The following is a 22,682-nucleotide window of genomic DNA, read 5'->3' as shown; positions in this document are numbered from 1 at the left end:
TAACGATGGAAACTCATTGTAAACATCATGAACTCTTTCAGATGATCCAAATGTACCCAATCAAATCCGTTCTTGGGCTCAAGTAGTAACACAATGTACCCACCGCTCATCTCAGCTCCCACACCATCGATAGGCAGTGTTCCAGTGGAGCTCCAGATTCTCAGGTACGGTATGCCTGCACCCTGTGCCACGGGTCCCACAGAGCAAGTACTCAATATAGGGAGACTGGTTTATTATTATGTCACCAAGAATTGATGACTACAGTCCTAGTCTATTTCATTCCTGCGAGCTTTACATATAGGGCAGCTTCAAATCAAATTGCTCTCACGCTGAACATCCAGTGTGTTAAGGGAAGCTACAATCCATTGAAAGCAGGTGCTGTTGACTAAAAACCTGGGATGGCTCAAAGTGTCACACATAAACCTGGGCACTTGTCAGCTATGTCTATCTGCGAGGCCTGTGCCTATCCGTGAGGTGTAAGTGTGTGCGCCTGTGTCTGCCTGTGAGACCTATATATACCTGTGTCTGGGAGATCTGCATGATCCTGTGAGACTTGTGTATGCCTGTGACTACTTGTGTATACCTGTGAGACCTGTGTATGCCTGTGAGACCTATATATACACCTGTGTCTGGGAGATCTGCATGATCCTGTGAGACTTGTGTATGCCTGTGACTGCTTGTGTATACCTGTGAGACCTGTGTATGCCTGTGAGACCTAAATATACCTGTGTCTGAGAAACCTGCGCATGGCTGTATCTGCCTGTCTATCCTGCGCCTTTGAGACTTAAATATACCTGTGCCTGGGAGAATCGTGAATGCCTGTGTCTGCCTGTCTATTCCTGTGAGGCCTAAATATACCTATGTCTGGGAAACCTGTGTGCACCTGTGCGACCAGTGTATGCCTGTTTGCCTGTGAGACCTAAATATACCTTTGTGCATGTCGGCCCTATGTATGCCTCGGTCTGCCTGCCTAAATCTGTGGCTGTGAGACCTGTGTCTGCCTGTAAAACGTGTGCATGGCTGTGTCTGAGACCTGTGTATTCCTGTAGTGCGGACGTCTGCCCGCCAGGCCGGCACCTGCCTCAATGCCTCAAAATGCCATGGGCAGGGGAAGTGACACTGCACGCATTTCAACCCTGAATAACATCACAGAATAATGAATGTGAAACATGTTAAGGTAATCCAAGTCAGCTGTTTACACTTCACATTTTAAACTTTATCTTCCATTTCCTAAGACTGCTTGTTATTTATTGGTTGTTATGTTTCTATATTTTTTTGTGAAGCACATCACTCTTGCACGGTGAATACTTGGAAATAAGTTGCTATCGTGTTTATAACAGGCCACGATTAAGAGTTCTGAAATTGAGGCTAAAGTAGGTGTGATTTCTCAGAGTGGCTGTCACTGGGTTAAAAAGGTGTTTAGAATCCATGTTCACCGGGTGCGCTTGGTATGGACCCGAACAAGATGGCGGCCTCTGTGTCAGCCCCGCTGAGCCCTCCGCTCTATTCCTTATTATTAATCGCAGCAATGATGCTCCCTAATCACCAGTGCCAGGACGTGCAATCTACAGACCACGACAAGTTTATCCAACTGGATGCCATTTTGGGACATCTTTAGCTCTACCCCTTCAAACTCCTGGAATCTTCATTAATCTCAAATTGGCTGCGGCTGTCCGTGAATGCCATGAGTTCACTCTGCCACATTTATCTTCGCAGGTGTCTCACACCCTCAGCACGCTCTCTCTCAGGTCTCTCCTACAGCCTCATCAGCCTGGCTCTATAAACAGTGATCAAAAGGCTACTGGCATTTGGGTGGTACAGAGGTGCATGATCATCTGCAGAGTCACAAACCTGATAACTCTAATACACTGGATGACATCGAACAAATGACCAAAACAAATTTCGACCAACTCCAAGTGGAGGTTGCCGGTATTCGGAAAGACTTGAAAAAGACCTACATTTCATAATTCCTAACACAAAATCCAGAATCATCACCTTGGAAGACAAGAGTAACCTCCATGCCAAGGCAAGCCAAAGTTCGGACAAAGCAAATATACTTTTAAGCATGAAATAACGGACCGGAAGATTGCAACAGGTTAAGCAACCTTTGCACCTTTGGCCTCCCGGAGGGTGATGAGGATAAGGCGCTCTCTGCAATTGCCTTCCTCAAATCATGGATACCCACAACAGTAAACATAACTTTTTCCAGGGACTTTGAGATTGATCCTGCCCATCGCGTCTTAAATTTCAAACCCAGAAATCCCTCATCTCCCAGACTTATGATTTTCAAACTCCTAACACAACAGCGTGCAGAACCCATTTGCACACACATAAGGAACCACACCAGAATCACCATTTCCCAGGACTTCGTTGGGGACACCATAGCTAAAAGAAAGGATTTCCTGGGTCTCTGCAAAAGACTATCTGAAAAGTCCATCTCACACTCATTTGTGGGCCCCTCAAAATTCAGAATTATTTTCAAATTTCAGATTCTGGTCTTTTTTTAACCATCAGATCTGGAAACATTTCTAAACCATACACCGTAATCAGGCATGGTCACTTAAATAACTACTACATGTGTTTTGGCTCCCATTTACAAGTCCACTTATTCACATAAGGGACCCTTCTCTTTCGCAAACCCTCAGGTCATATCGTCTTCTGCATCCACTTTCTGGGTCTCCTCATACGGCTGGTCTTCATTAGCACATGCACTAGCTAGACACCTCTTGCATCCTTATCTTATCATTGTTTGGGTCTCCTGCACTATCCCATTCGTAGTACCTCATCTCCTTGAGATGGCCTGCTGTGGATTGGTGGTGCGGTGGATTTCGTGGGTTGTGTCTTGGGGCTGCTATTTTCCTCTCTCCTCTGTGGTTTTCTATTCTCTGTCTCTATTCTGCTCAGTTTTTTACTGGGTGGACTTTGTATGGAGCCCCTCACCAAAAGAAATGGAAAAGAATCCAGAACGCCGCGGCTAGACTTATCCTGGACATCCCTCACCGCAGCCTAATGTCCGGGCACCTTAGAGACCTCCACTGGCTCCAATGAACAAACCAATCACCTTCAAGCTCCTCACGAATGACTACAAGGTCCTCCACAACATCAGACCTGCATACCTCAACCACCGCCCCGATTTCCACACGCCCACCAGCCAACTCCATTCCACTCACCTGGCCATGATCCCACGGATCCACAAGACCACAGCCGGAGGAAGATCCTTCTCGTACCTCGCAGCTAAGACCTGGAACTCTCTTCCCCCTCATCTCAGGCAACCTCCCTCACTGGCTCAATTTAGGAAGGACCTCAAGACCGGACTCTTCGACTGTACCGGCCGTTCAGCACTTTGATTGAGCTGCAGAAAGCCCACCTCCCCCATGAGACCCAAACGGGTGATTACCCGCGCTCTATAAGAATCCTGATTAATTGAATGATTGATTGATTGACTTGCAAACAGTCCAAAGTCTGATAAGGGATGCTCGTTTCTTCACATTACACCGTTAAAAATGACATTGTATTCACCATCCACCAATGAAGAGGTACGATGACCATTAAGTTTATATCATTTAACGCAAGAGGCCTGATTCACCGGTCAAGTGGTGGAAAAGTTGTGAATATTGTAACAAGCTTAAAGGTGATATAATTATGTTGCAGAAAATTAAAATTGCTAATAAAAATGTACTCTCTGTGAGGTATGGCTGGGCAGGAGACATTGCCTCTTAAGGCACCGTGGGTAAGAAAAACAGGGTCAATCTCAGTTCTAAAAAGCCTGCTTTATCAATCATCTCATTTGAACAAGCAACAAAGGTTCTTAACTAGACAAGAGCATGGCAAAAAAGATCTCTGTTTTAAATATCTATGCTCCCAATGAAGACACCCCACACATTCTGAGCATCTCTAACTCAAAACTAGAGCTTACTCCTCAAAATGCATCCATTATTTGTGGGGTGATTTTAACTTCCCTATGGGGCAGATACATGGCCGACACGCTTCGGCTAAATTTAAACCACCCAAAGCCCATGAAGCCTCGCAGAGCTTTTGCAATGTCCATAAGCTTAATGATATATGGAGATTACTTAACCCGAGAGTAGATTTCTTTTTCTTGTCCCTGCCACACTCAAGCTATTTGCGCATATATATTATTTACTTGTAGGCTCTACTCTCTTACAGTCTGTACCTGAGGCCTCGACTGCACCTATACGCGTCTCTGACCGCGCTGCAGTGATAATGACTCATGTATTCTCAAGGCCCGATCAAATAAATTTTTTAGTGTTTAAACAGTGCTTGAAGATGCTGAAGAGATTGCATTCTTATCCAAAGAGTTTACATTATTTATTGTGGAGAACACCCTGGTCTCTTCCCCAATCACACTATGGGCTCCCCTAAAATGCTACTCTCGAGCCCTAGCTATCAGCAGAATGACCAAGAGAAATGGAGACATTAAACTATCCCAGGCAACCTTAAGCACTGAAACCAAAACACTGGAAGCACAACACAGACACACCAACAATTCCAAGCTCCTGGATAGGCTGAAACCCTTGAAGTACGATCACAATAAACGGGGTCATCTAAGGGTCCAGTCTCAGAAAGCGACACATTTCTAATCACCAATATTAAAGACAAGAACGACTTTATTAAAACTAAAAATACAGGTATTCTAAATTATGGATGGGCTGTAAACTGCTCCGCAGGTGGTGTTCGCGGAGTTTTGCGATTCAAGTTCAGCAAAAACTCTGCCAACCGCCGCGTGGCGGAGTTTACCGGCGCCCGCCCCTTCTATAAATGACACTCGCGCGACACTAGAGCATTTTATCACTAAAAGGCGGTGCACGCACCCACACATCCATGCGTTTCAAACCTCGCTCTGTTATTTGGTGAAAGGCTCGACAGGACGAAGCTTGTAACCCAGGCATAGGACTGGGTGGCGGGACAAGGGGGCTCGGTCAGCCAAAGATGCAGCTGGGGTGGTGATGGCATGAAGAGGAGGGACCGAGCAGTGAAGTTATCCATCCGACCCTGAGCGAAGAAAGTGGGGGTGTTTGGACCACTCCAGACTCGTTTTGTGATCCCAGGGGAACAAAAAGCGAGAAAGAGCAGCACCAATTAGAGAACGCAGGGTAGTGAAGCATTGTGGGACTTGTAGTTGTGTCGCTCCAAGCTCTTGCTTTGAACGATCTGGTATCGACAACATGTCTTCTCGGATGCAGTTGCTGGGGCAACTGCTGGCGGGCTGGACGCAGAATCTGGGGGAGCATCATTGCTGGAGACGCGCTGGTGCTGAAGGAACCATCCAGAGACAGAGGAAGAGCTCTGCTTGAGGGTAAGTCGCAGCTCTGTCGCCTGCATGGGGGGTGTAGTGTCTGTGGCCGGTGACGTAACCGGCCAGTCGACACTCGATAATGCCTGAGGGGTGTGTTACGGTTACATAACGGTTAGTGTTGGAGTCCCCGGATGTTCCGAGGGATTTCCCCTCTGAGTTAGTGTTGTGTGGTTTGCTCCGTGGCCTCCGGCCCGGAGTTATAAAAATAAAAAGAGGCGTGGTCGGGGGCAGTCGCGGCACGGAGATCAGCACGAACAACGTGTTGCCGGCGGCACCACAGACTGCGGCCTCCCCAGACCACGCCGACCCAAAGAGTCAAACGGAGTCGCGTGAGTTCATTGATCCGCTCCAGGCGCATTTAACTCCCTGTCGTGTTGTAGCTCTTATAAGAGCTACAACACAACAAATTGGCGACGAGGGTGAGCGAACCCTCGCCCCGGGCAGTGCTCCGTTGCGGCCGCCTAACACGCGGTGCGCGTGCGACGGAGGCGCGGCTCTTTCTCTTTAAAAAAAAAAAAAAAAACAAATAGAGCGGCGGCCGCTGAACACGCGGTGCTGTGCCTGCTCTATTTGTTCTAAAGAAAAAACAGAATACAGAGCGGCGGCCGTGCATGACACGGTGCTCGTGCCGGCTCTAATTTGGATTACTGGTGAGATCCAAGCATTTGATGTGGATCTCTACGTCAACAGGCACAATAACTAAGAACCGGAGGGCTCTCCTCTAAAAAAAAAAAAAAAAAAAAAAAAAGAGACATTTTTTTTTTGTTTGTGTTCAAAACAAAAAATAAGAACCACAGAAGGACACAATTGTGCTCACCACAGACATAGCACACTTACAGCTGGTAATTACCTGGCAGGTTTGAGCCCAACAAGTCACAATGTCCGCTATACCTCCAGTTGAACCGTTTGTGGTAGAAGGGGCACCGTCTGCCCAGGCTCCAAAGTGGAAAGAGTGGGTAGAAAGAGTACTCCTGTTTTTTGAGGCTACCAAAGTAGAAGATGACCAGAAGCGTGCATTACTGATCCACATAGGAGGCAAAGACATATGCAAAATATCCAAAAACCTAGTGGAGAATGAACCCAAAACACATGCTACGCTGATAGCAGCGCTCAGCAGACACTTCGAACCCATGGTCAACACGGACTATGAAAGGTTCATATTTAGACAAGCGAGGCAACAAATTGAAGAATCGCTATATGCTTTTCACATAAGACTAAGAGAATTAGCAAGTACATGCAGATTCACGGATGAGACTGAAGAGGTTCGAGGACAGATAATCCAAGGGTGTACGTCCCTTAGGCTTAGGGAACGTATCCTCGAGGAATCTGGAAAGTCCTTACCGGATATTTTACAGTTGGGCCGTACCAAAGAGCTGTCGAGAGCTAGAGCCTCACACATGGAAGCCGCCCTACAGCGTCCCATCAAGGAAGAGGTGGCCAATACGGTCGCAGCACCTACTAGTTGACCCCGACAAATGGGTAAGAAGACAAGAACAAAGCAATGTGGATACTGTGGTGGGATACCACATAGAGCATCCGAGTGCCCAGCGAGAGGAAAAGTATGTTCTAACTGCGGAAAGATGAACCACTTCGCAAAGGTTTGTCGGTCAAGAAACATGAGAAGTGCATCCATCAACGTGGCCCGAGAAGAAGCCCCTCCAGAGAAGTCGGAGCGGGGAAGTGATATGGATGATGACGAAGCAGTAATTCATGTTGTACACTCTCTCTTTGCGGTCAAGCCTACCAGCCATCGTCAGACACAGCTTGCAAAATGCCAGATCCTCATGGGTCAGCATGAGATTGTCGCAGTGGTGGACACGGGAGCATCCATAAATCTACTGGCGGCTGACGAACACTGCCGAATGTCCCCAACACCCGCACTGACCAAAGCGAATGTCAAGGTGTATGGATGGGCAAAGCACACCTTTAGCTCTGAGAGGCGTGTTTGAGACCGTCATCACCCATGGGTCACAGTCCACGCCTGCGAAAGTCTATGTGACGGAGGGAGGAACTGGTATGCTGTTAGGCTGCGGAAGAGAGAGATTGTGACATTTGCGTTGAGTATCCACAAGGAATCGGTGTCTGAGTTGATCGCCCAATATGATGGGGTATTCAAAGGAATAGGGTGTCTAAAAGGCCAAGAGATCAAATTACACATTGACCAAACTGTGCAACCGGTAGCATTACGCCATCGGCGAGTGGCATTTCACCTTCGACCCCAAGTGGAAAGAGAGTTGGACAGTTTGGAGAAAGCGAGAATTATTGAGAAAGTCTCAGGGCCTACTCCCTGGGTATCCCCGATTGTGGTGGCCAGGAAACCCAAACAGCCTGGTGAGGTACGAATATGTGTGGACATGCGCCTCCCGAATGCTGCCATCAAGAGAGAAAGGCATCTGACCCCTACGATTGATGACATACTGGGGGAGCTCAGTGACTCTAAATGGTTTTCGAAGCTGGATCTCCGATCGGGGTACCACCAGTTAGTGCTAGCCAAAGAATCCCGTTATATCACAACCTTCTCCACACATGTGGGGCTCAGAAGATATAAACGTTTAAGTTTTGGGGTGTCCAGTGCTGCGGAAGTGTTCCAGAACGTTATTCAAGAGCTGTTAGTTGGTTTGCCTGGAACTCTGAATGTGAGTGATGACATTCTTGTCCATGCTCCGACTGTTGCTGAGCATCACTCCAGATTACAGAAAGTCCTCCAGCGAATTCAGGATTCTGGACTCACCCTGCACCGCCAAAAATGTGAGTTTCTAAAGGATAGAATCCAATTTTTTGGGTATACTCTTTCCGCCAATGGAGTAGCCCCTGATCCTGCAAAGGTGAATGACATCAAGAAGGCTCTCCCTCCTACAAGTGTCACAGAGGTGAGAAGTTTTCTGGGAATGGTGAACTATTGTGGATGATTTATGAAGGATTTGTCTAACCTTACTCAGCCTTTACGAAGCCTCACTAAATCTACTGAGCCTTAGAGGTGGGGTACGACAGAACAGGCCGCTTTTGACAGTATCAAGGAGGCTTTATCCAGTGAAACGGTTCTGAAATATTTCGATCCCAAGAAAAACACAAAGATCGCCGTGGACGCTGGTCCAAAGGGGCTAGGTGCTGTGTTGTTGCAAGATCAGGGCGGAGACAAGTGGTCTCCTGTTGCATATGCCAGTCGGTCACTCACTGAAACGGAACAACGTTATTCCCAGATTGAAAAAGAAGCGATTGCTGTGCACTGGGGCTGCAAGCACTTTCATCTCTACGTATATGGCCGCCCGTTTGTGGTAACTACTGACCATAAACCATTACTTCCTCTGTTCAATGGAACTGCATCCAAGCCGCCTCCGAGAATTGAGAAGTGGATGTTGCAGTTGCAGGACTATCGGTGCCAGATGGAATATCGCCCAGGGTCGGAGAATCCGGCAGATTATTTGTCAAGGCATCCAAGAGTTGCTTCTGCTATAGAAGTTGAAGAAGCGCAGGAAACAGAGGAGTATGTCCGATATATCACTGACCGGTCCCGGCTGATGCCAATGACCATGGACGAGATTGTTCAAGCAACCTCGAACGATGAATGTTTGCAAAAGGTTCTCGTGGCAATGCAGAACAATCAATGGCACCGTCTTAGAGGACAGTTGCCTTTGCTGAACAATGATTCTCAAAGGGTCATTGGAAGTCTGTACAATGTCCGAGACGAACTTACCACTGATGATAGGGGATGCCTTTTGAAAGGAAGTCGGTTAGTGATTCCTTCCTCCCTCACCGCCAAAGCAGTGGAGTTAGCCCATAATGGCCATCAAGGAATGGTCAAGACCAAGAGCCGTTTCAGGTCCAAAGTGTGGTTTCCTCTGATGGATGAGCAAGTGGAGACCCTAGTGAGGTCGTGCCGTTGGTGTCAGGCAACTGGGGAGTCAAGTAAGCCTGTTCCTATTGAAACTGAGCCTTCTCCTACAGGTCCTTGGGTTTCCGCTAGTTTGGATTTTGGCAGTTTGCCTGATGGGCGCCATACTATGGTCATCATTGATGATTTCTCTAAGTATCCAGAAGTGGAGATCATCCCTGCCCTCACTGCGGAAGTGGTAATTTCAGGTCTCGAGAAAACCATGGCCACTCATGGTCTGATCACCGAGATAAAAACAGACAACGGACCCCCTTTTCAAAGTAAGGAACTGGCTGAATATCTCAAGATTACAGGCACCCGTCATCGCAGAATCACCCCACGCTGGCCCCAAGCTAACGGAGAGGTGGAACGGTTTATGCGGACTTTAAACAAAGTGATTAGAATTGCAATCGCTGTGGGTCAGGCTGTGGACTACGCCATTTTCTCATTTCTATGGAAACTATCGACACACTCCTCATTCTACCACTAATCGGGCCCCCAGTCACCTGGCCTTTGGGAGAGCGTCTGTGGATGCCATTCCTCATCACTCTTCGTGGAGTCCCCCTGTCCTGGCTCCCGATCTAGTGCAGGAAAAGAGACGGCTGTCTAATCAGCGAATGAGCCATTTCCGACGAGCGACTGTGTCCGATCTCAAGGTGGGTGATCAGGTATTGCTTAAACAAACCCTACCTGGCAGCAAATTTCGCATGCCTTTTGATTCTGTCCCGTGGAAAATCATTCAAAGGAATGGGTCTGCTGTTGTTGCCCAGCGTGGCACTGACACTGTGACTCACAATATATCGCTGTTTAAGAAGTTTCACGGTTCAAGGAGTAATGATGATGAAGTGGATGATAGTATGGTTGATGTCATGCCGTCCTCCCCAGGCCTCTCTGTGGATAGTTCCACGTGCGATGCGGGTCAGGTTCAACGAGACGTCCCTGGTTTGATCCATAATGAGCCACCGAGAGAGGGACCCACCACTGAGTTATTGTCTCAACGTGCAGGGTCTGCCAGATATGGTTTGCGGAATAACCCTCGTCCATCAATCCGTCTACGAGATCATCTCTGTGACTGAATGTAAAGTTCTCTGTTTGTTTTCGTTTTATATTTTGGGGAGGAATGTAGTGTCTGTGGCCGGTGACGTAACCGGCCAGCCGACACTCGATAATGCCTGAGGGGTGTGTTACAGTTACATAACGGTTAGTGTTGGAGTCCCCGGATGTTCCGAGGGATTTCCCCTCTGAGTTAGTGTTGTGTGGTTTGCTCCGTGGCCTCCGGCCCGGAGTTATAAAAATAAAAAGAGGCGTGGTCGGGGGCAGTCGCGGCACGGAGATCAGCACGAACAACGTGTTACCGGCGGCACCACGGACTGCGGCCTCCCCTGACCACGCCGACCCAAAGAGTCAAACGGAGTCGCGTGAGTTCATTGAGCCGCTCCAGGCGCATTTAACTCCCTGTCGTGTTGTAGCTCTTATAACAGCTACAACACAACAGGGGGCTCTATCGTGACTTGGGCGGGGGAGGGGGTGGGATGTTTCCAGGGCCCAACAAACGTGCCTGGAACCGACAACGTGCTGTTTTATGTCCATGTATGTGTTAATGTGTGTTAGTGCTGTGTGTGGGTACTAACTGTGTTTGAATGTGTGGTGTATGAGTGTACGCATATTTCTACACTGATGAATCAGACTGGCACAGGAGTGACAGGGCACAGTGCCAGGACCGCACATGGCTGGCATTGTCCCTCCCGGGCACTCTCACACGCTGTGGCTGCTGGGGTTAAACAAAGGGCACAGGGTGCTGCCCACAGAGGAGAGTGGGTGGCTCGAGCCTGCCAGGTGCCCAACATCAGACAGCTTTGCAAAGGAGGTGTGGCACGGAGTTCATGTTCTCACCCTTGCCAGCAGAATGTTGCAACACAAAGGATTCTTTTCTCTGCAGAATAAAACTTGAGAACTGTGAATCCAGCATTGCAATTCAAAATACACGGTCATTAAGAGTAAATGTTTACCACTTCTCGCAACCCACGCTCGCTGGGGAGCAGACATTCATCAGGGATGTCTGACCACTGGTGGGCGGAGATTGACAGGTGAAGGATGTCACGCTGGTGGTTCCAAAGTACCACTGGCATCTGTTGAGACAAAGCGCGCGTCAGTGGTCGGCCTTTGGCTCCCTTCTGCATGCGCGGCTTGGCTAAGGGAGGGTTGTTTCGACTAGAAGACCTTTGCTTTCACAGAGCCGAATTCAATAATCCTGAGACACTTTATATTTGAGCAGCCAAAGGAGATTGTAACAGCAATAGGATCAGAAGTTATTCCCACTGCTGTGCAGGCACACAGCAAAACAGTTTGTGTCTTATTAAGTGTGCCGTCTTAGGAGGGTGGAACTCTGCGAAATCTCGCGAAGATTTATGTAACTCTGCGGAACTCTGTGGATTAAAACTCAGGGAGTTCCGCCCACCCCTGCTCTAAATGATTTCAGAAGCTTTTATGCCTCCTAATCCAGGGGTTTGGATTCTACTTCTAAAGACAAGTGCTCATCCTTCTTAAAAGATAACACGCCGCCTAACACGGTTTCCTTATCTGACAGAGAAACTCTCAATAGACCCATTACACGAGAGGAGATTTACACGGCAACTAGATCCATCCTGACTGGTAAGGCCCCTGGCCCAGAGGGTTTACCTACTGTCTTCTACAGAACTATGCTCAACACACTTTTATAGCCACCTGAAGCTGCTCTGAGCTATTTTGCAAAAAATGGTAAAGGCTCTGGTTCGGCCGAAGAGTCTACCACAGTAGTGATCCAGAAAAAAGGCATGGATCCCGCAGAGCCAAAGAGCTGTCGCCTAATTTCTTTTATTAAAATTAAAGCTACAAATGTGCAAAAATCCCAGCAGACCCGATTACCCCTAGACTGGTTCATAAATCCCAAGCAGGCTTTCTAAAAGGCAGACTTGCTAGAGATAATACACACACCTGCCACGTTACTGAAAAGGCCCAGTCCATCACCACATCCACGACCGCTATCACCCTGGACGCCGAGAAGGCCTTTGATAAGGTATCTTGGCACTATATAGAAGCGGTTCTTCAATAACACAATCTTGATTCCCTTTTCATTAACATGATTATGGCACTGCATGACGCCCGCTAGCCAGAGTTAGGATCAATGGCTCCCTCTTGGATCCCTTCCCACTCCACCAGGAAACCCGCTAGGGTTGTCCACTTTCATCTTTACTGTTCCTGTTGGCCAATGATCCTTGATTGAGACTTGTCAACAATTCTGCAGACATAAAAAGGTATTGACTTTAGCTCAGCCACCCGAAAATCTACTGCCTATGCCGAAAACATACTGATTTTCTCAGAAAACACTGAGGTTGTAATCCCGGCAATTTTAAATATCACACAGTCTTTTTCTAAAATCGCGAGTTACAGTTTAAACAGAGACAAAACGGAAGCCCTTCCGCTAAATGACGAATGTCTGCCAGGGGGCTCTGGCCTTCGCTGGCAACCTAAGTTTCTCAAGTATCTTGGCGTGTGGGTCTCAAACAATCTCGTATCCTCTGTAAGATATCATGAAAATAAAACTATAGGCAAAATCAAAGACCTGTTAGATTCATGGTCACCCAAACACATTTCGTGGTGGGTTAGAGTCCATAACAATGATGATCGCACCCCTGTGGGCTTCATTGTGAGCATGCTCCCAATTTGCCTTTCAGATAATTTCTTCTCCTCCTCATTACATAAAAATATTTCTACGGTTTTGTAGAACAAAGACGCCAGAACCTCTCTTAAGAAACTTAGAGCCTGATTGTAGAACCTCGGCGGACGGGTTACTCCATCACAAACGTGCCAGATAGCACATCCTCCGCATTACGATCTTCATTTGTTATAATTTTGTAATTGTATTTATATGGAGCTTACTACCCCCGACAAGGCATCAAAGCACTTTTCAGCGAGTAGCACGCTACTCTGGAATCTAAATGTATTAGTGCTGGATTAGGGAAATGTGAGTATAGTATTGGTGTAGGGAGGTATGAGTTGGTTGAGTGGAGGACATGTGAGTTTTTAGGTTGGATTGAATAGAATAACGGTGGGATAGAAGAGGGAAGAATCCAAAAGTGTACGTTGGGAGATCATAGTAGTAAGATGAGGTTTGGGATGAGTAAAGGAGAGATGGAGGAGGGAAGAGTCTGTAGAAAGGGATTAGGAAGATCATAGTAGTAAAATGGAGTTAGGGATGGGTCGAAGGAGCGATACATGAGGGAGAATTTAGTAGGGCTGTTTGGGAGCTCATAGTAGTAAACTGAGGTTAGGGTGAGCCAGGAGGAGTAGAGGAGGGAGGGTCTAGGAAGGGTGATTTTGGAGATGATGGTGGTAGAATGGGGTTGGGATGAGTCAGAGAGTGGAGATGGTGCACAGATTGATAGAGGTCCAGGGTGATGGTGAGACAGAATCAATATGTCACACTTATTAGGTCATTTTCAACAGAATTCTGGTCTGAAGGTTTCAGCTGGACCCCAACCTTTGATGTGGTACGCTAACTAAGACACGGACCCGCTGCTGATGCTACGGAACTACTGCCGGCAACTATGACAGAAAATCACAATATAGACAATGAAGGAAGGCTGCACGAGACCACGAGGCAGGCGAGAGGCAATGGGTTCGTAACGCAGCAGACGGGACATTTGTGATGGAGTAACCCCCCCGCCAAGCTCTAAATGAGACCCTCAGATCACACTACTCTGAAGGGGGATGTAAACCCCCTATTCACATAAATTACCAAACCGCATTCCTAGGCTCCCAAGGAGCACAAGGGTTTCTGGACTGCTCTACTTCTCAGCCGTACTGGTGTCCCACAGAAAGCATCCTGCCTCCCCCTACAAATAACAGCTTATATCCATGTCCTATTTAATGCAGCTAACTCAAACCACCTCTTAAAGGACACCAACAGGGCCATTCTCCAAGTGGATAAAAAATGGTAAAAAGTATTGTTAAAAAAAATGATTTAACATATTTTCAAAATCTACCGTTTTTTCACTTGAACAGCAAACGGACCTCAGCCGATCTACCTCCAGTGCATGGGGCTGAATGGTAAATAAATGGTATTTCACTGGTTAGAGACCTGTACTCTGAGTCTAGACCCCTTTTATTTGCTGAAATACAAACCCCAAAAAGCTATCTAACTGAGGCTCTTATACCTTCTTAAAGATAAAGACAAAGATTGGTAAAATTGGCGACTTCATGGTCCGGACGTAAGCCCCCTTCTTCAGAAATAAGTGGCTGCCGGGCATACCGCTTCTAAAATATATGAAATTTCCCTGTGAATAAACGCCGTTCTCCCATACCATCCAAGTGGGAAAAACACTTAAAAATCCTGCGTAGATCACCCCACATGACTGGATTTGGACCAATATGTGATCCAAAATTCTGCCATACAAATTTCTACCCTCCTTGGCACAAACAAAATTTCTCTTGGTGCATCTGTCTCGCTGGAGTCTAGCTTAAACTAAGTGAATCAAACACATGCTGGAATTGCAAAGAATCAGGGGATCTGGAGCACGTTTTACAACTGTAAGCTATCGAGGAATTTTTTGGATTCCGGTGACGGATCAACCCTCAAGTATTTTATGCAACAAATTTCCCTATATTTCCCCACGGTGATCCTCGGTTCACGAGCTTCTTTATGGACCCTTCCCTGAATCTCCCAGAATATGCTCACTTAGACGTACCTTTGACCATTGCGGGTAAACAAATTCTTTTAGTTTAGAAACCGCTTATCCACCTTCCATTCCATTTATGGTGGCCTTGGGTGGCATAAATCCGCAGTATTCACGCCTCTCACAACCCACATCATTCTGGTACTGTCATGACCCCCAACATATAGTATCCACTGAACACATCTGCTGGAGAAACAATTACCCTTGAACCACCCGACAGCACAAATATTTTCTCTCACCTATACCAGGGCTCCCCTCCGGTGGTCCGGAGACCCTTAGGGGCAGGTGAAGCCTCCTCAGGGGGTCTGCAGGTGCTTAGGAAATTGTATAATATTAACAGACTAATAAAGTGTATATAGTACAGTGATTAAACGTACAATTGAAAATTTTAATATGTACGGTAAATGTAGAGAAATTTGAATTGGAGGCTAAAAATTAAATTAGTAGCCTCAGATTAATTCATGGGAGCAGTGCAGGGGCATCAAACATAATATAGTGCGGACAATGTGTGGCTTCAATTGAATTTGAAAAAAGCTCCACCCTTCCTATTAAAATTATTATTTTTTAATTTGTTTTCAAATTAACTAAAATATGTTGTCATTTGTGTATGTGTTAGATGATTGCTTGTTGCTGTATTTTTTGTGTATTGGTTTGCATTTCTAATCATCGACAATGTTTAGGCCGGAGTCCCTGACTTCCAGTAATGACTCACTGGGGGATCCCAAGATTCCAATGATGATTCAGTGGGGGTCCTCGGATTACAGTAATGATAAAGTGGGGGTCCACAGAAGTCAAAAGGTTGGGAACCATGGACCTAGACTACTCGTACGTCGGCGATTTACCCTCTTCCTTGCACTTCTCCCGCCTCTTGCTATCCTGTGTCTCCCGTTCTTGGTCCAGTTTGCTTTAGGAGCGTAGCCAGGTGCTTACGGGAGTCGGCTTCCCGTCTTCCTCGTCTTTAAGTATGCTGCTGGCGGAAGATATATTACTGTCATTTACGTCTCATTGCATACTATTAGTCCAACTAATCATAGCCTTTCAGTCGTTTGCGTCCATGTAGTACTATTCTAACAATATTATTAGCTTTGGGTCACAATATCCCCACTCGGTGTATTTACTGTGGTTTATTTCTTCTGTTCATACAAAATCTCTCTAAGAAGTTTTGAAATAAAAGAACAGAACACATGTTCACCCAATCCTTGCCATCTCTGCCGTGTGCACAGAGCAATGGCCATGTCTGAAAGTTTCAACTGTGATCTTGTGTGTGTGAAAAGGACAAACAGTGGAAAAATTCTGACAAGGAGGGAGGCATAGAAGAGGCAGTGCTTAGAGGCGAGTGGGTGCATTGAGTGTGAGGGTTGGTGAAGCAGAGGAGAAGTGAGGAGGGACATACAGAGGAGAGTGAAAAGACAGTTCCGAAGGGGAGGGAGCTGAGGTGTGAGATATGAGATGGAGGATTTAGAAAGATGTGAAGAGAACAAGCATTTGCAATGTAATGGGTCTAACATTTGCTTGAGTTAGAGCTATTTGCATTGTAAATTTATAACTGGACTTTTCTTGCCACATAAATTGGTCAACCCTGCCGCATAATTTGGTCTTTCCCTGCCACATAATTCCAGTGGCCCTGCATATAACCAAAGCACTTCCATTTACCTTCTTCCTCTATGTGCAGCCAAAAATGAAAATGTTGCCATTTAGCATCCCAACTAAAATCTGCCTTGCTAATTCCAATAGAATACCATTTTCATCACCCACCACCAGAATTACTATCTGGCTAACAATTCCTAAAACAAGACAGCCATCGAGGAGTAACAAGAGAAATAAACTAGAGGGGTCACCCAGACATATCAAGAGTGTCCAAACAGCCAGAGTGTAATAAGGATGTTAAATTGGCCCGAATCATGGTCATAATTTCAATAAGGAGAGATTAATAAAGCACACAATTATCATAAACCCAATAACAACCTTTAGCAGAAATACACGTTTGGCATTACACTGTAAAGCTCAGAACAACCCCTACAGAACACCACAATAAAAATAGCATTTGTTAGAAACATGGTCATGTTACCATGTAGTTAGCACCTAAAAGGAAGAACCACATGAAAAGATAATGATTGAAAGTCTTACAGTGTAACCATATATTTAGCCCCTAGAGGGCGTAGTGCATTACACATTTTAAGGACTAGCAGGCCTACAGCAATGATACTACAAACAAGACCCCTAAAACACAAACTGCTTTCAGCTGTAAAACAAAAGTTCCAGCCACGAGAGCATTATGGGACGACCGAGTGCAGCAAATATTGTGATGTGTTGACTTTAATGCTCAGATCAGCCCCTAGAGGACACCACAATAAAATTATCATTTGTAAGAAACATGGTCAGGTAACCATATAGTTGGCCCCTATAGGGCATAGCCACACGATAACAAAATAGCACAAAGTAATGTGGTACAACCATATATTTAGCCCCTAGAGATTGTACTGCCTTATACATTTTCAGGCCTACTGCAATACTAAGGCCCTCAGAATACAAAGTACTCCAAGCTGTAAAAACAGAAGCTCCAGCCATTAGGGACCTTGGAAAGTGACTGAATGGTGGGAGGAGTTATTATTTTGGAGTCCCCATTAACCTAGTGTGGGGATTCAGAGATGACCTAAACAGAAAGAGTGTGTCATGCTGAAGGTTTTGGTGTTTGTTCCATTGTCCTACGACCATCACAGACTGAGTTATGGGCGAAAATTTTTGAAAAAGAATGCTTGCAAAGCATTATGGGGGTCTTTTCCCCGAGTGCTGTGAATATTGAAGTATAGGCTTTCCCACTGTGATGGGAGAGACCTGTTGTGGATTTCAGTGGTTTTTAGTAAAGAGTTATAAGTGTTTTTGGGAAAGCTATGGAGCGTGAAGGGGAGAGCCAAAAGAAATTACTCTAATTAGGTAACAGTGTGAACAATGTGACCAGCGCTCCAATTCCGCCAATGGAGTTTGCGCTGTGAGTGCCATGGCCGCCATAAATCACGAAGGGGAGATACAAAAGAAAAAAATAGTTCACCCATGCTTAAGTTTATCGCCAATCGTAAAATTATTCATGTACCAGAGTCAGTCTGCAAGGCGTGACAAAACCACCCCAAGGCGGAACAAATGTAAAAGTATTTACCAATGACATCAAGGAATTTTTGAAAGGCAAGCCCATGAACGAGGCAAAGTGATGGGTGTGGTTAAAACCCCACAGTATTTACAACAGGTCAAACCACGTGCATGCTCGACATAAGAGGGGCACAAGTGTCTACCATAGAATGCAGAGGAACAGTCCTGCCAAAAATCCCAGGTGCTTGTGTGATGTGCTGCTCCAGTCCAGTTTTTGTATTTGAATTCTGGGAATTGTAGGCCTATTTATTTCATTGTAAAACAGAACAACAAGTCCCAGAATTCAAAGAAAAAAAATGGCCTGTAGCAGCACATCATGCATGGACTTGAGAAACTTGGCAGCTATTGAGGAATGTGGTGTGAAGGGAATTGTGGGAGAGATTGAGACGCTCTGAAGACCACTGCCCCTTCCACAGACCTCAGTAATGTTGAATTCTCTCATAGTTTCAGAATTAATATTATTTACAAAACATTATTACTCATTTATCTTATACAGCTAATAAACACTGACACAGACAACAGTCCTAGTTTGTTTTGAGTATACGTCACTTATTGTGTTATATATCTGGATGTCATAACAATGCACTCACAGAGCAAACTATGGGAAGCACAGACCTTTAGTTTACATGTTTAAGCCACGCCCTTAATTCCATAGGCCACACCCTCCTAGCCCACTCCCACCCAGTTCTTGATCGCAGTTTTAAAGCCCTGGCTGTGGCACTCTGCTTCCCAACTGTGTCCCCCCTCTGGCTGCATTCAGGGGAGCAGCCCTGCCAAGTTTCCAAGCTCCGTGTGTGGTGTGATGATTGTCCTGGTTGAGTTAGGTGTACATCAGTTGTTGTGTTATATATCTGGATGCAATGTCATAAAGCATACAATGACGATAGGGTGGCACTCTGTGGGAAGCACAGACCTTTAGTTTACTTGTTTAAGCCACGCCCTTAATTCCATAGGCCACACCCTCCTAGCCCACTCCCACCCAGTTCTTGATCGCAGTTTTAAAGCCCTGGCTGTGGCACTCTGCTTCCCAACTGTGTCCCCCCTCTGGCTGCATTCAGGGGAGCAGCCCTGCCAAGTTTCCAAGCTCCGTGTGTGGTGTGATTATTGTCCTGGTTGAGTTAGGTGTACATCAGTTGTTGTGTTATATATCTGGATGCAATGTCATAAAGCATACAATGACGATAGGGTGGCTCACTGTGGGAAGCACAGACCTTTAGTTTACATGTTTAAGCCACGCCCTTAATTACACAGGACACGCCCCTTTTAAAGCCCCCAAGCCCCCATCGCACTTAACGCCCTGGCTGTGGTCTCTGCTTCCTGACCGCCTGGTCCCTCTGGCTCCAGTCCAGCCTTTTCCTTTGAATTCTGGGATTTGTAATTTTTGTTCCATCACCAGGACTACAAGTCCCAGAATTCACAGAAAAAAACGGGACTGGGGCCGCGCAGGCGCAGCTTACATGGCTCTGATGTTCCTCGTGTGTTGTTCAAATATTACAACAGGCACTTAACATGGAGGTCTGTTTACTGGAGCCTGGGGCCCTTTGTTACTCCTGTTGATGCCATCGTGACCCCTACGAACTGAGCGCTCAGACAGACACAGTACCATATGAGACGGATGTCCTTCGTGTGTTGTTCATATATTACAACATGCACAGGCACTTAACATTAACCTGTAGTAACACGGAGGTCTCATCACTCCAACATGGAGGTCTGTTTACTGGAGCCTGGGGCCCTTTGTTACTCCTGTCGGTGCCACCGTGACCCCTACAAACTGGGAGCCCCGGGGCTGTCAGTGCCAGGGTGGCAGCTGCTACTTCTGTGGCTTCCGTGCCCCCCCCCCCGCCAGACAGACAGAGTACCTGTTTGAGGGTGAGCGCTGCTGGGGGGAGCCTGGACGTCACCATGCTGCCTGGAGACCACCCCCTGCAGCCCCGACTCCTGGTTCAGAGCTTCCACCTTCCTCTGCTGTGAGCTGGAGGTGGGGCAGCAGCGCCCCCTGCGTTTGTAGCGCCTACTGCAGGGCTCAAAGTGAAAGCAGCGCTGCTCTGACGTCACTAACACGAGGATGGACAGTGTGCCCTTTAAAGCCGTGCACAGTCGAACCCTCCCCGGGCAAGATTGCACCATCTTCTCGGATGGAAAGCCCCTCGACCCGAAGCGCTACTTCACGACGGCGCTTGCTGACCACAAACAATAACTTCACATCAAGGCGCTGTTGCACTGCTACCAGACTCTCACTCGGGGCCCTCCCCGTGACCTGGGGGTAACATTTCTGGTTATGCAAACACCATTGTTGCCTAGTATCAATGTTTTACATCACATTTTTACACCGACAGTTTGCTGTGTTTTCCCTTTAACTCTCTCTTCTTACTCTCTAGGCTTCTCCGTGCCGTTTGATATAGCTGATTTTAATAAAAACATATAACTGTCTTACCAGGTTGTAATTAATGCACAATGAATCTGAGACATTCTGTTTATTCTAACATGAGTGATACAGAGCGCCACGGTTCATGCTCTGTCAATCAATCAATCAATCAGTGTATTTGTAGAGCGCACTACCACGCGTGAGGGTCTCAAGGCGCTGAGGGGGGGGAGGGGTGCTGCTACTGCTCAAATAGCCAGGTTTTGAGCCACTTCCTGAAAGTCAGCAGGTCTTTTGTCGTAGGGGAAAGGGAAGGGTGTTCCAGGTCTTGGCGGCCAGGTGGGAGAAGCATCTTCCTCCGGTTGTTGCTCTTTGGATGTGGGGGACGGTGGCGAGGTCGGCTGAGCGGAGGTGGCGGGACGGGGTGTAGAAGTTGAGTCGTCTGTTGAGGTAGGCTGGGCCGGTGTTGTGGAGCGCCTTGTGTGCGTGGGTGAGGAGCTTGAAGGTTATCCTTTTCTTGACGGGGAGCCAGTGTAGGTCTCTCAGAAGGGGAGTGATGTGGCTGTGGGGGTGGGCATCAAGGATCAGGCGTGCGGAGGCGTTTTGTATGCGTTGCAGTCGTTTGAGGAGTTTGGCCGGGGCTCCTGCGTAGAGGGCATTTCTGTAATCAAGTTTGCTGCTGACGAGGGCTTGGGTGGCTGTTCTTGTTTCTGTGGGGATCCATCTGTAGATCTTGCGGAGCATGCGGAGGGTGTTGAAGCAGGATGAGGAGACGGCGCTGACTTGCTTGGTCATGGAGAGTGTTGAGTCGAGGATGATGCCCAGGTTGCGTGCGTGGTTGGTGGGTGTTGGGGCTGCTCCCAGAGCGGTCGGCCACCAGGAGTCGTCCCAGGCTGAGGGGTTGGCGCTGAGCATGAGGACCTCGGTCTTATCTGAGTTCAACTTCAGTTTGCTGTTCCTCATCCATTCGGCGACGGCCTTCATTCCTTCGTGGAGGCTGGATTTGGCGGTGAGGGGGTCCTTGGTGAGGGAGAGGATCAGTTGGGTGGCGTAGGAGATGATATTAAGATTGTGTAGCCGGGCGACGCAGGCGAGCGGGGCCATGTAGACGTTGAAAAGTGTAGGGCTGAGAGATGAACCTTGGGGAACGCCGCAGATGATCTTGGAGGCTTCGGAGCAGAAAGGGGGGAGGCGGACGCTCTGGGTTCTGCTGGAGAGGAAGGAGGTCGTCCACTCCAGAGCTTTGTCCTGGATCCCTGCATTGTGGAGGCGTGTGCGTAGGAAGCGGTGGCAGACGGTGTCGAAGGCGGCCAAGAGGTCCAGGAGGATGAGGGCCGCGGTTTCACCGCGGTCAAGCATGGCCCTGATGTCGTCGGTGGCGGCGATGAGGGCGGTTTCGGTACTGTGGTTGCTGCGGAACCCTGACTTGGCTGGGTCCAGGATGTTCTTTTCTTTGAGGTAGTGGGTCAGTTGTCTGTTGACGATCTTCTTGATGACAAGGGCCGGAAATGGGAGCAGGGAGATGGGACGGAAGTTCTTGAGGTCTCTCGGGTCCGCCATGGGTTTCTTGAGCACGGGTTGATCTCAGCATGCTTTCAGCTCTCGGGGTAGGTCGCAGTCTCGAAGGAGATGTTGATGACTTTTCGGAGGTAGGGTGCGATGGTGGCGCTTGCTTTGTTAAAGATGTGGTGCGGGCCTGGGTCTGGCGGAGATCCAGAGTGGATGGTGCCCATGGTTTTGATTGTGTCGTCTTCGTTCACGTTGGCCCAGACGAGCAGGGGGTCGTAGTTGAAGGTGGGTGGAGAGTCTGAGGAGTCGGTGATTGCGGGGTGGTCTGGCTGTTGAAGCTGTCATGGATGTCTGTGATCTTGTGGTGGAAGAAGGCGGCGAGGGAGTTGCACAGGTCTTGTGAAGGTGGGATGTTGTTTGTGCTGGGGTTGGAGAGTTCATTCATGATGTTGAAGAGCTCTTTGCTGTTGTGTGTGTTGTTGTCCAGGCGGTCTTTGAAGGAGGTTTTCTTGGCAGGTCTGATGAGGTGATGGTGATTGCAGATGGCGTTCTTGAAGGCGGCATGGTTGTCTGGTGTCTGTTCAAGGAGCCACTTTCCCTCCAGGTTTGCTTGGAGGCTCAAAGGTCAGAGGTGAACCAGCTGGCTCTCTTGTTGGCACCTTTGTTGGAAGGTTTATTGAGCGGGGCAAGAGTGTTGGCGCAGTCATCGATCCAGCACCAGAGGTTGCAGGCTGCGAGCTCAGAATTGGTGGGTTCAGTGGGCGG

General features: G+C 47.6%; 1 protein-coding gene across 3 annotated transcripts in view; it reads right to left on the bottom strand.

Moving 5' to 3' along the window:
- Positions 1-20,069, bottom strand: part of LOC138281243 (LYR motif-containing protein 2-like) — a 106,708-nt gene extending 86,639 nt beyond the window's left edge. Inside the window, exon 1 of one of the 3 annotated variants that reach the window (XR_011200886.1) lies at positions 19,906-20,059. Coding sequence is in view for 2 of the 3 variants with exons in the window: in XM_069219565.1 (XP_069075666.1) it covers positions 19,906-19,950 (45 nt within the window). In the remaining variant the exon portion in view is untranslated. Of the gene's footprint in view, positions 1-19,905 lie in introns of all 3 variants that reach the window. The other 2 variants (XM_069219565.1, XM_069219566.1) reach the window with 2 other exon arrangements.
- Positions 20,070-22,682: the final 2,613 nt, after the last annotated feature.

Source organism: Pleurodeles waltl, unplaced genomic scaffold (genome assembly GCF_031143425.1).
Source record: "Pleurodeles waltl isolate 20211129_DDA unplaced genomic scaffold, aPleWal1.hap1.20221129 scaffold_73, whole genome shotgun sequence".
NCBI lineage: Eukaryota > Metazoa > Chordata > Amphibia > Caudata > Salamandridae > Pleurodeles > Pleurodeles waltl.
The sequence above is the reverse complement of the archived record's forward strand: the minus strand, read 5'-3'. Positions and strand labels throughout refer to the sequence as shown.